We start from the raw sequence: 15,450 nt of genomic DNA, 5'->3' as shown, positions 1-15,450 counted from the left end.
ACGTTCACTATGACCGTTTTAGCGTTCACCAACAACACCAATACAGGCACTCTGGCCAAACGCGCTAAAGCGCTAATTCTGACCGTTTTAGCGCTGTGCTGCACAAAGTGTGAATTTTTCTTTGGACAAGGACGCTAAAGCGCTGCTCAGCCAACGTTTTAGCGCCCCATCACTTATTCATAAACACGCTTTCCCTCTCACTTCTTTCATTCACAGTATTTCTTAGTTCTTGTTACGTCTCCATTTTTCTCTTTCCCTGTATCTTAAGTTCTTGCTGCACTCTTTCATTGCACCTCATCCACTCCCATTTTAGGTACTCATCAACTTTTCTTTATCTTTCAATTTGGATTGCCTTAGGGTTTACGGGTTTACTTCACAACCATGGGAGTTCCTATTTTGATTCATGAACATGTTATATTTCTATGATTAGATTGTCACTAAATGTTCATGTTTGAATCATGCTGTTGTTTCCATCTGTTTGGGGTTTAAAAGAAATTCCCTCAATGATAATTCATATATGCAAATACACACACACACAAGGTGTTCGTGGAAATGCCTGACCCAAAAATTGGCCTGGCGCTAAAATGTTTGGTTTCAACGTTTTAGCGCCCGTCCAGTTTTTACACACGTTTAAGGCCAGGCCGCTAAAACGCTCAGTGTGACCGTTTTAGCGCCCAGGCCCTGTTTCATACAAAATTGAGGGTCTACATTATGGCATTGTGGGGTTGTAATTCATACATGTTTTGATCCAAATTCCCCACTACAAGAGTTCTAAATCTGGGAATTGTGGATTTGGATTCATGATATGTAATTGTTTGACATTTGGACTGATTTTCTCTTGTTGTGTAGGCACAATGTCTTCTCCTTCTCAACCAGCTCCCTCTACACAGGAGAAGAAGAGATATAAGAAGCGAGCCCGAGTGAATCAAGGAGGAGATATTGAGGCTGAGCCTACCCCACAATTTGATGCTCACTTTTGGAAGAGTGAGGAACATGAGAAATGTTATACTGACAAGACTTCCAAGAGACCATTTGTGAGAGAAAGGAAATTCGTTCTAGAAAAGGATGAATATCCTCAGTTTCAGTCTCAGCTGAAGACCAGGGATTGGGAAACTTTTGGAAGAATATTGGGTGATAACAGCCCTAACATAGCAAGGGGATTCTTTGCTAATGCGTTTAATGGAGATCAAGGAGGCCAGAGGACCTTCACTAGCTGGGTGAGGGGAAAGAAAGTGAAGTACGTTGCTCACACCATCCAAAAGCTGCTGAAGATAAGGTTTTGTGATTATATCAATAATTCCAGTTGTGAGTTCAGGAAAAACTGGCAGAATATTGAAATTCCACCAAGGAGGAGTGACCCAGACTTTGAAACCTGGACCAAGATGGGGGCAGCTGAGCCTATTTTGCAGACTATAGCCAAACCTGGTGAAACTTGGGAGTTAACCAAGGATAAGGTTGCTCCTAAGTTGATTTGGTTAAGGCATTTAAATGGTGAGGCTAGAGTCTGGTTTCACTTTGTAATCTCAAATATCATGCCCTCTTCCAACCAGGCAGAGGTCATCCTGAAGAGAGCTGTCCTGATTCACACTATCATGACAAAGGCGAAGGTGGAACTTCCTATTCTTCTTCAGGACAACATTTATGATATGGCTCACTCTGACAGTGACTCTGCTGCTTTGGGTCACTGTTCCTTGATTCAGTTGCTTTGTCAGAAAGCTGGTGTAGATGTTACTGATAATGGGGCACCAACTAAATTGCACCCTACAATTGATACCGCAATGATAACAAAGCAATTGAAGATAGGAGGAGGGGAGGCCACAGGATTGACTCCTGGTAGGAAATCTACAGCTCAGAGTGATGATGAATTAGAAGAGAGGCTACGGTCAGGGGAGCAATGGACAGTGAATACTGACTTCCGTATGAGACATTTGCACAGGCGTCTCCGGTTTATGCAGTCCAGCCAGCACTCATTTCAGACATATATGGTGACGATGATGAAATCTATATGTGAGGCTCAGGGCTTAGATGTTATTGATTACCAGCCTGCTGTATACCCTCATTCTGATGAGGAGGAAGCCTTTGAGGCAATAGCCCAGACTCACTATGCTGATCATGTGGATGGAGCTGCGCCTGCTGATGGTGCTACATCTTCCCATGCTGCACCCACTTCAGAGAGACAGCCTGGTGTTGATGCTACTACCACAGAGACCACTGCTGCTGCTGCTGATACTGGTGCTATGGATGAGGACAGGGGTATTGATCCTGAGTACAACCCCTTGCCTACTGTTGATCCAGGCTCATATTTGGTGTTTAGTGATGATGAAGAGTCTACTGACTAGACTGCTCATTTTGTTTTTATACATTTTCTGTTTTTATGGTTTTATTTTGGATACTTTTAGTTACCTGTGGTATTATTTTAATTTTGTACATTTGTTAGTACATTGAGATTCTCTGTTTGAATGATGCACTTTTGAAATAGTACTGATGCTATTTGTTGATATGTGAATGTGTTTCAGAACTTGTCAACTGCTTTTTAGATTTAAATTAGTTGCTGGGGACAACAACGTTTAAATCTGGGAATGGGGTGTGAATGAATGATATGATTATGGTGGTATCACACAGTTGATGATGACACACAGTTGATGAGCCACAAATAGGGAAACATCTCAATCCTTTCTTTTAAATTCTTGTGAATGTAGTTTTAGGTAGTTTAGGTAGTGTTGTATATGTACAAAGGTTGGATTTAGAGTTGAGATGATGTGAATTTTATGAGGATAGTAAGATCAAAGTTTTACATGATGGATCAAAAAAATTTGATGCAATTTGAAATCCTTGCATATGTGTTAAATGATATGTTTGCATGACTCATGCTATGTGAGGAGTAGAGAGATCAGTTTGATGTATATAGAGGAATTCAAGCATGCACTCTGAACTGTGAGACATAGAGCCTATACAGAAAAAAAAATTTGTTCAGAGAGCACTTCACTGTATGAGTAACTCTAGAACTTGCCCTGTTTCTAACTTGAAATAGTTCATGGTTTGTAAAGTAGAGTTTATAGAGGCATTTTTCTTTTAAACCAAATTCTCCTATTGCATGGAAGCCTTAAGCCAAACTTTTTGTGATAAAACTAAGAGCCCTGCACTTATTCCAAATCCTAAATTTTCAGATTATATGTTCAGATAAGGGGTAAGGAGGAAAGCTCTGTTGGAGAAAGGTGTTGCTGCAATGAACAAAAATATTAAATGTTAAGTGTTGGAAATTTGGAGAAAAAGAAGAATGAAAAAGAAAAAAAGAAGTAAAGGCACAAAGTGCTTGGTTTGGAAAAGGAAAAGAAAAAGGAAATGAGGAAAAAGGGAAATCAAAACAACACAAAGTGTTGAAAGTTGGAAGAAAAGGAGGAAGGAAGTTCAAGAAAAAGAAAAGTTGTAGAAAAGGTGGTGAAAAGAGTAAATGAAAAGGAAGAAGAGAATGAGAAGGATTAAGGAGTACATAGATAAATTCAATAGTGATCTTCCTCTTATCTGAATCTGATTCATCTATCTAACCTTCTGCAACATCAAATCCTACCTTTAGCCAACTACGTGCCAAGCCATTTTTCCTTCTTCTATACAGAATCCTATTCCTAGTCAAGTCATACCACCAAAGCCTCTTTTGTTCTGCTTATGAATCACTGTCACTATGGAAAGTGAGAAGATGGGCAAGCTTATAGTAGTTTGAGTGCAGTGGAGATTGAGTGATGAGTACACCCTTAGACACTAGAGTGCAAGAGAGTTTATTCTCACAATTTTTGAGAAGTTCCAAGTGCCGGTGTTTTGTGTTGAAGGTCTCTGCATTTCATCTTACTGATCTGTTGAAAGTCATTGTGATGAGGTTAAGCAAGTCATAGTAAAAGATAGATTGCTGGGTTGTTAGATTGTATCTTGGAAAGTTGATCTGTCATATTTCAATCCAACCTCATAAATTTCATGTGTAAAGAATCTCAAGTCTTTCTCTGTCTTTAAAGTTATTGCTGAGGACAGCAATATTCAAATCTGGGAATTGTGATGAACCCTTAGTTCATCATGATATTTAGCAGGAATTAGGATCAAATTGTGTGATTAAATGATGAAAAACAAGGTTAATGTCCTAAGATGTCCTCAATTACAAGTTCAAGAGCTTTATTGGAAATTTGTATGATTCTTGTAGGAAAAGCAAACTTGAAAGACAACTGGAGAAGAAAGAAGATTCTGGAGCTCAAGAGGAGAAAAATTGCCTAAGTGTTGAGCGCTAAAACGTCCACACTGAGCGTTTTAGCGCCCTGCTACAGGAAGAGGCCAAAACTTGCTGGTGATGAGCGCTAAAACGCCCACACAGAGCGTTTTAGCGCGCTGCTGCACTTAGAAGATGGAAAATTGCTGGTCTTGGGCGCTAAAACGGTCTGCAATAAGCGTTTTAGCGCCCTAAAGTGGAAAAAGGATTCTGGTCTTCACCGCTAAAACGTCCAAATCAAGAGTTTTAACGTTGGAATCAGTTAAAAGCAGTTGAACATACGTAAAGCATGGACGCTAAAACGGTCACTTATGGACGTTTTAGCGCCCACATTAGTTTTTTGTTTTTAATTGTAACACTATATAAGGCAAAGCCTTGACACTTAGAAAAAGCTCTGGATCTGAGGGATCTGAACTTTCTCTCTCTCTTAAACTTTAGTCTGACTTCTCTCTAAATTCTTTTAGTTTTAGTTTTTGTATTAGGATTTCTTTGTAATAGTTTGGAGATTGAAGACTTTCAACATGGAAATGAAGTTTGCTTCTTCTTCTCTTATCTATTCTTTAGTCATGTCTGAGTAGAGTCTTTGTAGTCTAAATGCAATGGAACTCCATGATAATATTATGTTGATTTGATTAATATGATGAAGTATTTTTCATGTGTTGATTTGAGATTTTCTGAGTTAATTATTTCTATCAAGGAAATAGTATAGAACAGGGATGTTTATATGACTTCTGTATTTGATAATCTCAACATCAGAATTCTAGTACTCAAGGGATTGATGCTAGAATTCTGATGTAATCTTAAAACTTTAGTATTTCATGCATGTATTAAGAAAGAGATCACCAAGGGATTGGGGTTTCTGATTAATGTATCTATCAGGGTAGTAAGGGATTACATCTTGATGATAAGTAAAAGGTTGATTAACATCACATGGAAAGGAATTCATCATATGATCAATTTTTACATGGGTTATTATGGAGGAAAGTTGTTTTCTGACTACTTGTTGTTTTATTAATTCCTAATCCATATTTACTTTGTGTCAAATTACTTACAATCAATTTTCTGGTGACAAATTATTCATGATTTTTACGAACTCTTATTTGATTCAAATTAGTTTTCTATGGTATATTGGTGTTTGAACATAATTCCTCGTGGGAACGATCTTTACTCATCATTTTATTACTTGTACGACTAGTGCACTTGCTAAATGTCCAACAGTTATGAACTCTGAAACACCTTCTTTTACTCAAATGGTTAAAGTTTCACTTATTAACCGATTAAACAAGCTTAAAACTTCAAAAAGACAAAGAAGTGATCATGGCTCACCTCAAGAGCTCTAAACTCCGAAAATGAAACAGAAAGGAAGCCTTCAACATAACACCAAGGTTCTGACTTCACAAGGCCACAAATTTAAACCAAAAGCTTGGACCTTTCACCATCCAAATGGCACCATGAAGCTCAAAATGCCAAGAAGATGACCTCTCACACCAAAACTCAAAAAATAGCCCTTAAACCCCACCAACCAGTGACCAAAAACTCAGAGTAAGTTTATCTACTCACCCTCAAAGCCAACTACTCAGTGTTTACAAGGTTCAAGGTGTATTAGCTCTCATAAAAATGGTGTCTTGAAGGATTTTTTGAAGAAAACTCAATGAAACAGTGAAAAGGGAAGGAGACAACAGCTACACACACACAACCCACGCATAGAATGGCTGAGTATCAGCCTAGGGTTGCGTGCAAGTGACTATATATAGTTCACTTAACATTAACCACACAATATTAGCATTAATAGCTACGCTTAGCATTTTAATCCCAAACTTAGGATTCTGAACCTACTCAATTTTACAAGATTTATCATATTTTTATATTAATTTTCGCAGAACCTTTCTGGTACGCGCTTTTCCATAGCCAGTATCAGTTCTGGCACCAGTTCTCATTATTTTAACTTAAAACTTGAAATCACAGTCCTACGTATTATTCTAGGAATATTCATGCACTTATTACAATTTTCCGGGATACTTCATCGGTACGCATTTATACCGAGTAGCAGAACCGGTATCTGCACTTTTCGTCAGAAAATCGACTTTCAACATTATTACTCACATTCTATAATTATACAAGCTTTATCATAATTATTAGGGTTAATTATGGAATTATCTCATTAATCTCATAATTATCTAATTAATTACCTTAATTAGCGGTGCGGGTTCTTACAATATACGTGTTGGTTACTTCATTTTAAATATTACATGTCAAGACTCAAGCTTTAACTCATTAAAACTCATGATCAAGTTAGGGAACATACCCAAGGCTTCAAAACAGAGGAAGAAGTGCTCTTGGAGCTCACCAAACAGCTCCTCAAGCTTCTGATTTTACAGAGTACGAATTTGGCCACCAATGCTTGGCTCTTTCACACTAAAGATGGCTTCTTGAAGCTCAAAATGCCACCACAAAGGCTCCCATAACTCCCACCATGAAGTCAGCCCCAAGACTCTAGAAAAACAGAACTCTCAACTCAGAAACAAAGCCTTCCACTCACTCCCAATGATCCCTCTCACTCATACAAGGGATTTTGGTAAAGAGAAAAGGAAGAAAGGTGGTTTCTTTGGAGGAGAAAGCTATGGAGAATGGTTGAGAAGGAGGCTGCACTCTCAGGCTCAGAATTTCCTATGTAGAAGGCACAATATCTGACCTAGAAGTGTGTGTCATGCCCTTATATAACCTCATTAAATTTTAAACACACTGTATTAGCACTAATAGCTACGCTTAGCATTTCAATCCCAAACTTAGGATTCTGAACCTACTCATTTTTCTAAGATTTATCATATTTTTATTTTATTTTCGCAGCACGTTTCCGGTACGCGCTTTACCATAGCCAGTATCCGTTTGGTACCAGTTCTCATTATTTTGACTTGAAACTTGTTTTACAAGTCCTACATATTTTTCTAGTCACATATACACACTTTTCATAATTTTCCGGGATACTTCATCGGTACACATTTATACCAAGTAGCAGAACAGTATCTGCACTTTTCGTCAGAAAAGCGACTTTCAGCATTATTACTCACTTACCATAATTATTTAAGCCTTATCATAATTCTTAGGGTCAATTATGGAATTATTTCCTAACTCTCATATTTATTAATTAATTTCCTTAATTAACGGTGCGGGTTCTTACAACAGCCATCACCGCCGCCTCCACCACAACCAAATTTGCTGCCATGGTTTGTGTTTAAATGTCCTTTTTAGTAATTTTATGGATGAAAATTGCCTTTTAATTTTAACATCCAAATAATATATTTAGTAAAAAGGTTTTTATTTATGTACTACCTCCGAATGCAAAATAACTATACCTTTTGTAAAAAGTATTTTTAAAATTAGTAAGGTATAAAAAGTTCTTTTTTCAAAAGTTCATCCAAACGAACCCTGAGTCTTGCATGTTTTACATTTATTATAAGTCGTTGATCCAATTAACTTGCTAATCAATTATAGCTATTTGATACAAATAGGATCAATGACTAATAATGAGTATAAGACTTATACACGCAATTGATCCTACTTATATATGTATAGTCCTGTCTACGACTGAATTACAATAACCTTTTTATATCCATGTGATGGCTCTTTATCCAATTATAAGTATTTTAGAATATATGAATTTTATGGTAAGTACTCGGCCAATTTGTAAGAGTTGTGTAATTCTACATCAAATGATGAATGCCGTGCCCTTGCCCTGTGACCAGGAAGATATTGCAGTCTGCTACTATCTCCATGATACAATTGCGATAGTTGAAGTGGGGATCAAATATCATCATGATATGCATTCACTGTAGGTCATCAATTCAACCTCATATATAGCTCTCATGTTAAACAAGGCTTTATAGAATGGAAATTCGCAATGGCATGAGGGAAAGCTGGAAGACAAGAAAAATATAAGAGAATTTTATAAGCTAAAGCTATGTAAGAACTCGGTACTAAACTAATAATTAGTCTGAAGTACTAGTTATTACAATACCATTATTGTATGTTAACATAAAAACATATAGGACTTCATGTTTTTTCCTCAGCAATTGGAATATAAATTAAGACTGACACTATGATTAGTTCGCTGGTATAGCCCGTTTAAGAACACAGAAATTGAAAGTGCAATTATATGGATCCCAGTGGAATCCGATCTCATCCCCTTTCTTGAGCTCTCTTCTCCTAACAAAATCTTGGTTCCACTTTCCAATAAGAACATAGCTCTTGGATGAAGACCATCGCTTCAGAACGAGTTGGTGCATGGATTTGGTATCTATGTCCCGAACTCTAACTGGGGTTCCTTCATCAGTTTCCGCGGCTCTTGCATGATCAACTTCCAACATAGGCAAAATCTGTTTCTTTACCAAATCTGCAGCCAACAAGAGTCTGCTCAAGATTCCAAGATCACTATCAGTCAGTGTCTTCTTGATCGTCCACGGGTCGTCGTAAAGCTTCAGTGTGGTGGAGACTCCCTTGTGCTTCTCTTCTTCGTTTTTGTTGCTGCACAATCTTCTCCTTGAAGTCCTCGAGGTAGAGCCTTCACAACTGGTAGATTTTCTCTTCTTCTGACACTGCTCCCTTTCATCTGAAGGGTTACTCATGTTGAAAGTAGAAGGGGAAAGACAATTTGGATGGTATTTGTGACTGTAAACTGGTAAAAAAAGGTTAAAACTTAAAATGGGTTTGATAGCTACTGCAATTTGAAAAGAGTTTTTAAACTACTGCAATTCCTTTTGCATTTAGTATACCAAAGTATTTATGAATGGGAATGAAGGCTCATTTGCTATTTTTTTCTTCATATAAATGGACTTCCTTCGTCTTTGTTATAGCCTGTTCGAAAGGCACATCTTATTTCCTTTTCAATAGTATCAAATGGGATAAGAATATCCAAAGTCATAGAACTTCCCTTTTATGTAGTCTTTTTCTGCGCAAACAAAAAGCTGAAATTCTCTCTTTTTTGTTATTTGCTTCTTTTTCCTTCCTTTTCTATTGGTTAGTTTTGAACTTATATTCCGTTTTATGGGATGAGGATTTTCGGAATAAATAAATTCCACCCCCAATTTTAAAGAAAACATAATGTATTTTTTGTTGCTCATAAGAAGGAAAAAAATCACTTGATAATAAGAACTAACCCATAAAACAATTATTTCTTACCATCAAACACATGGATCAACTGACAGGGGATTGATTGTTTCAGCTTAACCAATAGTTTTGTTAAAACTTGGTAGAGAAGTTTTGCATCTCATATGGTCGGGCTCGAACCAAATTAGTCAAATAACCCGTGTACCTATGGTAATATTAGAAAGAAAGAAAAAAGCAACTATTTCTTAACCATGGTCCCGTGGCTTAATTTTTCAATTGATTTTCCTTTTTGTATTGGTTAGTTTCGAACTTATATTCCGTTTCATGGGAAGGAGATTTTCAGAATAAATTAATTCCACACACAAATTCGATGAAACATGAAACATAATGTAGTACTTGTAGCTCAGAAGAAAAAAAAAGCAATTATTTTTTAACCAAGTTGCCATGCAATTTTTAAATGAGATGAGTGGGTCTTGCTTTTGAGTTTTCTTCTCCTCTTACAAATCAGTCATTCACCCTGGGTCGTTTTTCTTATCTATACAAACGCACTTGATTCTCTTTTGTCTATTTAGGAGCCTTGCTTTCGTGTTCGTTTGATCGAAGTGGATCGTCATTAAAAGTGAATTAGGGAAAATTTTATCATCCTTATAATTCTACCGACTCCGATTTAAATTTGTCAGCGTTCACCAGATACCTTATGATTTATTTTTATTTTTAAAAAAAAATAACGTTTTGGATCTCCAACCGGTTTGGAATTCTTAGCCTGAATGTTCCTCATCGTCTTCCGTGACGAAAAGTTGACATTCATAAAGGACATAGGAACGTAATGGCAGGTAACTCTACATTATTATATTGATAAGACGGAGTCAGAGAGAGAAGAAAAATAGGGAATAGAATCTGTCTAGGGTAGTTGAGAAGAAAGAAGAAAGAATCAATAGAAGCTAGGGACCATATACATAGAATCAAACTACAACTTTTGAGTACGGTTCATGCAAACTCACCTAAACTTCTGGTAATTCTATACTCACAAAAATTAGGTTAACAAAAACACAAAACATTTTGTGTCATTAGATTTCTGTTTGAATCCAAACGGGAACAGTTTCAATTTTTAATAGATTAGGGTATGCACGACAATCTTTTCGAACAGTTTTTTTATTGTATTTTAAATAAAGTTTTATAAATTTGATTTAATTTTCTATTTCAGATAATGAAACTATTATCCAGGAATTTAAATTGACAGAAATAAAATAATTTTTTTTCCCTAACCCACTCTTTATTAAACGTTTTATTCTGTCCGTGCTTATGTATCATGTGGCAAGGAGAAACTCATGCAATGTCTCTAGTTATTTGTAACACCTCGTGTTAACCCGGTTTGTTAACATGTCATCGTATTAAGCCACACTTAATTTAAAAATGCGAAATATCTTTTTCTTTTCAATTATGACGTCATTATACTTAGCCAAGTTGATTACTTAATCATTTTCATAAAAACATCGCCTGTATGAATATTGCAAAGACATCTAACTGAAAAACATCAATATAATAATAGCAGTGAGTATCTAAAATCACGGAACTACAACACGTAGTCCAGACATAATCCTGATACCTTATTAATACTCAAATCTAAACTAAGACATAGTCAAATCAATGCGGCATGGACAATCCTCATGCTCACCAAATAAGGCAACGAAGCCAACAAAGTCTCAACAACAACAACATAATCATAGCTAATCAACAAATAGCAGCAGACATAATCCAGCATCCAATATAATCAGCATAACAACATATAAATCAACTAAACTCCGGCCTCCTGCCGCTTGAGGTCTCAACCCCAGCATTACCTTTAACTTGAAATGGTGCCCCAAACGTGGGGTGAGATCTCTAAAAAGAAATCTCAATAAGACAAGGGGTCCTCAAGGATCTTCCACCCCAAGCTCACTTACATGTGCAATATAAGTTCAAAAGCAGTTAACAGTATAAGTTCTCAAAATAGTGCAATGCAGCATATAATCATGTCATGTGTGTTATAACAATTCCACTGATCAGAGAAGTGTAGGAATCCAAAAACCCACACGGTACTAGCCATTCGCTGAACCCGCCCACAGGATCACCCCTGGCCTCCTGTCGGCGTAAAACTACATACATATCATAAGTAATTGCACTTAACAGCTCCATATCATTTCAATAAAACAGTACAAGAAAACACATCATGCATACAACCATCCCCCCACGGGACATGGTGGAACAAACAATGGCTAAATCAAGGACACGAAAGCTTACCTCTTAAGCAATACAATGTTGTAGCCCTATGTGTTAGCTTCACATAGGTCCAAACCTCACTCAATTTAGAGCTCTTAAGCTTGAGATATCGCAATTTTACTAAACTAGGTCGCTGTTGTCTCGCGAAGTATTCGATTACTGCCTTTTTCCAGGAAGTATTCGAATACTGCCCGAAAAGTATTCGAATACTTCTTCGACAGAATGCAGAAGAAAACTGAGTTTTAAAGGTAAAATCGACCTCCAATGATCCAAACTCGATCTGGAGTCCAAGAACTCCTTAAACAAATATTTATTAACATGTTATGAACCCAGAAACACATTCCTTTTATCAAATGGTTCAAGTTACAATTTTTAATTGCTTAAACAAGCTAAAACATCAAAATACACAAGGGTGATCATGGTATACCTTCCATTGTCCAAAACTCCAAAAATGAGAGTGGCTAAGAGCACTCAAAACAGCACCAAGCTACTGACTTCTCAAGACAAACGAAAATACCACACAAGGATGGACCTTTACACTCAAAGGTGGCTCATTGAAGCTCAACAAACCAAGAACAAGGAAACCCTCAACCCAAAACAAAAAATCAGCCCCTTGAATGCATAGAAACAGTCTAAAAAGGCTCACGAAACGAACTCTCTCCACACTCCCTATATGTGTAACAAGCCTACACCATGATGGATGAAGGTTTTCATGAACAAAGTGGAGTCATTGGTGGAGAATGGAGGAAGAAGAGGGTGGCAATGGAACAGTGCAAATTCTGGTCAGCCTCTCAGCCCATGTAGCACAACACAAGGACCTAGGGTTTTGTGCCAAAGAGTGAGTATTTAAAGCCCACAAGTCTTAAACACACAATATTAGCATTAAAAGCTACGCTTATCATTTTAAGTCTCAAACTTGAAATTCTGAACCTACTCATTTTTCTTAGATTTTTCATATTTTTATTTTATTTTTCGCAGCACATTTTCGGTGCGCGCTTTTCCATAGCCAGTATCAGTTCTGGCACCAGTTCTCATTATTTTAACTTGAAACTTGTTTTACAAGTCCTATATATTATTCTAGGAATATTCATGTACTTATTATAATTTTCCGGCATACTTCATCGGTACGCATTTATACCGAGTAGCACAATCGGTATCTGCACTTTTCGTCAGAAAAGCGACTTTCAACATTATTTCTCACTTATTATAATTATTAAAACCTCATAATAATTATTAGGGTCAATTATGGAATTATCTCATAATTATCTAATTAATTTCCTTAATTAGCGGTGCAGGTTCTTACATTCACCCCACCTTTTTAGGATTTTGTCCTCAAAATCAGAAGACATACTTGTCCCGAAGCGCGGGATACTGTCGAAGAAGCTCATCCTCTCGCTTCCAGAATTACCCTTCAGGAATTCTTCCCGTTCAACGTACTCTGACCAACGAAATGATCACGCTCCTCAGCTGCTTCTCACCACGGTCGAGAAACTTCAGTGGTCCGACGGGAGTTTTCAAGTTCTCTCGAACCTCCACAACATCCGATTGCACCACGTGCGAAGGATTCGCTACAAAATTGTGAAGTTGAGACACGTAAAACACGTCGTGGGTGTTGGTCAAGTTCGGAGACAAGGCAAACCGGTAGGCAACAGGTCCTACTCTACCACGTAACTGGTTTGGCCCAAAGAATCGCGAGCTCAGTTTCCTCGCTCCGAGTTCCCGAACAACACCGGTGACAGTGAAAGTTTCACAAACACATGCTCATCCTTACTGAAAGAAAGTGGGCAGACTTTGACAATCTGTCCACAAAGACCCAAAAAGAGTCAAAGCCAGTCTGAGACTTCGGCAAACCCACAACGAAGTCCATGGAAATACTTTTCCACTTCCACTACGGTACATCAAGAGGTTGAAGCTCATCAACGTCTTCTGGTGTTCGATCTTCACCTCCGGCATCACAACAATTGGGCACTCAACAACAATGCCCTATACATTCCAAGATACGTTGTCCTGGTTTTTCTCCACAAGCTCATCTCGACTCTCATGGTGTCCATTCGAGAAGTGCACCCCCAAACAAGGAGGTCACCGACAGAACTCAAAACTTCACAATGACATCAAAACGTCATTCGATTCACTGGGATTCCCAGTCACTCTCTCAAAAGAGGTGACCTAACCCCACAAACTCTAATCCACACAAGACTTGAGTGAGTTTGGTTATATTCCATGACTCTAACCTCGAAAAGCCTTACAATATAAAATCAATGTCCTCGAAGTAAATTCATATTCATTTCATAGTCTGAAATCATAATTGTAAGAACCCGCACCGTTAATTAAGGTATTTACTTAATTAATCATGCAAAATTAGGAAATAATTCCATAATTGACCCTAATAATTATTAAGAGGCTTTAATAATTATGGTATGTGATTAAGAATGCTGAAAGTCGCTTTTCGGAAGAAAAGCGCAGATACCGGTTCTGCTAGTCGGTATAAATGCGTACCAAAAAAGTATCCCGGAAAATTAATGTAAGTGCATGATAATTACTAGAATAATATGTAGGACTTGTAAAACGAGTTTCAAGTCCAAATAATGAGAACTGGTGCTAGAAATCGGTACTGGCTTTGAAAAGCGCGTACCGGAAAGGTGTTCAGAAAAATATAATAAAAATATGTTAATTCTTGGAAAAATGTGTAGTTTCAGAATCCAAAGTTGGGGAATAAAATGCTAAGCGTAGCAATTAAATTTAATATTATGTGTTTTAATGAGCTTTGGCTATATATACTATGCTTAAGGGCACATTGCCTTAGATACCTAAATTTTGAACGTGGCTTTTCTTGGAGGCTGACCAGAAATAGTGTTCTTAGGCTTCCTTCTCCATTTCTTGATCAAGTAATCACCTTTGATGCTTGTTCTTCCATTTAAACACTTGGTGAGGGTGAGGGTTGGCCTTGGGACTGTATTGTTGGCCTTTTTCTGAGTTAGAGAACCTGTGTGAGGGGGTTTGAACTGCTGAGTTTGGTGTTTGAAGGGTGAGAGTCTCATTCTTGACATTTTGATCTTCAAAGTGTCACATTTGTGAAGAAAAACCTACTCTTGATGGAGTCATTTTCGTGCACATGCTTGAGTCAGACTTGAGGGGTTGTGTTGAGCTCCAAGAGCATCTCCATTCTGAGTTTTGAGCCTTGGTATGTTGTACCACCCTTTGATCTTGAGTTTTATGCTTAAAAATGGAAGCTTGATGCATGTTAAGGTTAAAAGATGATAACTTGTTGTTGGGTAAGGCTTAACACACCTAGAAATGCATGTTTAAGTGTTTAAAATCGGTAAAACCCCAACCTTGAAGGATATCTTCACGAAATGCAGAAATTGCATTCTGTCGTGAAATATCCGGATATCTGCCCGTGGAATATCCGGATATTTGATATCCGGATATGTGATATCCGGATATGGGGTTTTGGGATATCTGGATATTGGATATCCGGATATGGACAGTGAGATATCCGGATATTGCATATCCGGATATGGTCCCGAGGAATATCCGGATATTCTGGGATTTCGCAGAACAGTAGCTGTGTTATGTGTACAGTAGGCTATTGGGGGTTTGTGGACCCTAGATTGATGAAGTTAAACTTCTGTAATTAGTGGACTAAGCTAGAATCATGTGATTAAGGGCTTGTAGCTTTGTAAGAAGCTTTAAGACATAAAACGTAATGAAAAGGCGTTGTCTTTAATTTGTATGCATGTGGTGCATGTTATTGATTTATATTTGGTACATATCAGATTGTGATCTGATGTGATTGGACTTTGAGCTTGTGGCATTGGATAGCTAGCTTAGAGGTAAGC

At 37.5% G+C, this 15,450-nt stretch overlaps 1 protein-coding gene across 1 annotated transcript; it reads right to left on the bottom strand.

The window, feature by feature from the left end:
- Positions 1-8,204: 8,204 nt before the first annotated feature.
- On the bottom strand, positions 8,205-9,038 carry LOC133298177 (B3 domain-containing protein At2g33720-like). Its single transcript, XM_061497440.1, has one exon. It carries the CDS (start codon positions 8,869-8,871, stop codon positions 8,350-8,352), a length of 522 nt encoding a protein of 173 aa, XP_061353424.1. The 5' UTR covers positions 8,872-9,038; the 3' UTR covers positions 8,205-8,349.
- Between the last annotated feature and the right edge of the window lie 6,412 nt (positions 9,039-15,450).

This window comes from Gastrolobium bilobum, unplaced genomic scaffold (genome assembly GCF_033153095.1).
Source record: "Gastrolobium bilobum isolate Gb01-03AN ecotype WA unplaced genomic scaffold, APGP_CSIRO_Gbil_v1 utg11543, whole genome shotgun sequence".
Lineage (NCBI taxonomy): Eukaryota > Viridiplantae > Streptophyta > Magnoliopsida > Fabales > Fabaceae > Gastrolobium > Gastrolobium bilobum.
Note: the sequence above shows the minus strand (reverse complement) of the source record. Positions and strands in the feature narration are given on the sequence as shown.

Excerpts from the sequence above, each read along its gene's own strand:
- LOC133298177 (XM_061497440.1), bottom strand. The coding sequence starts at position 8,871 with ATGAGTAACCCTTCAGATGAAAGGGAGCAGTGTCAGAAGAAGAGAAAA.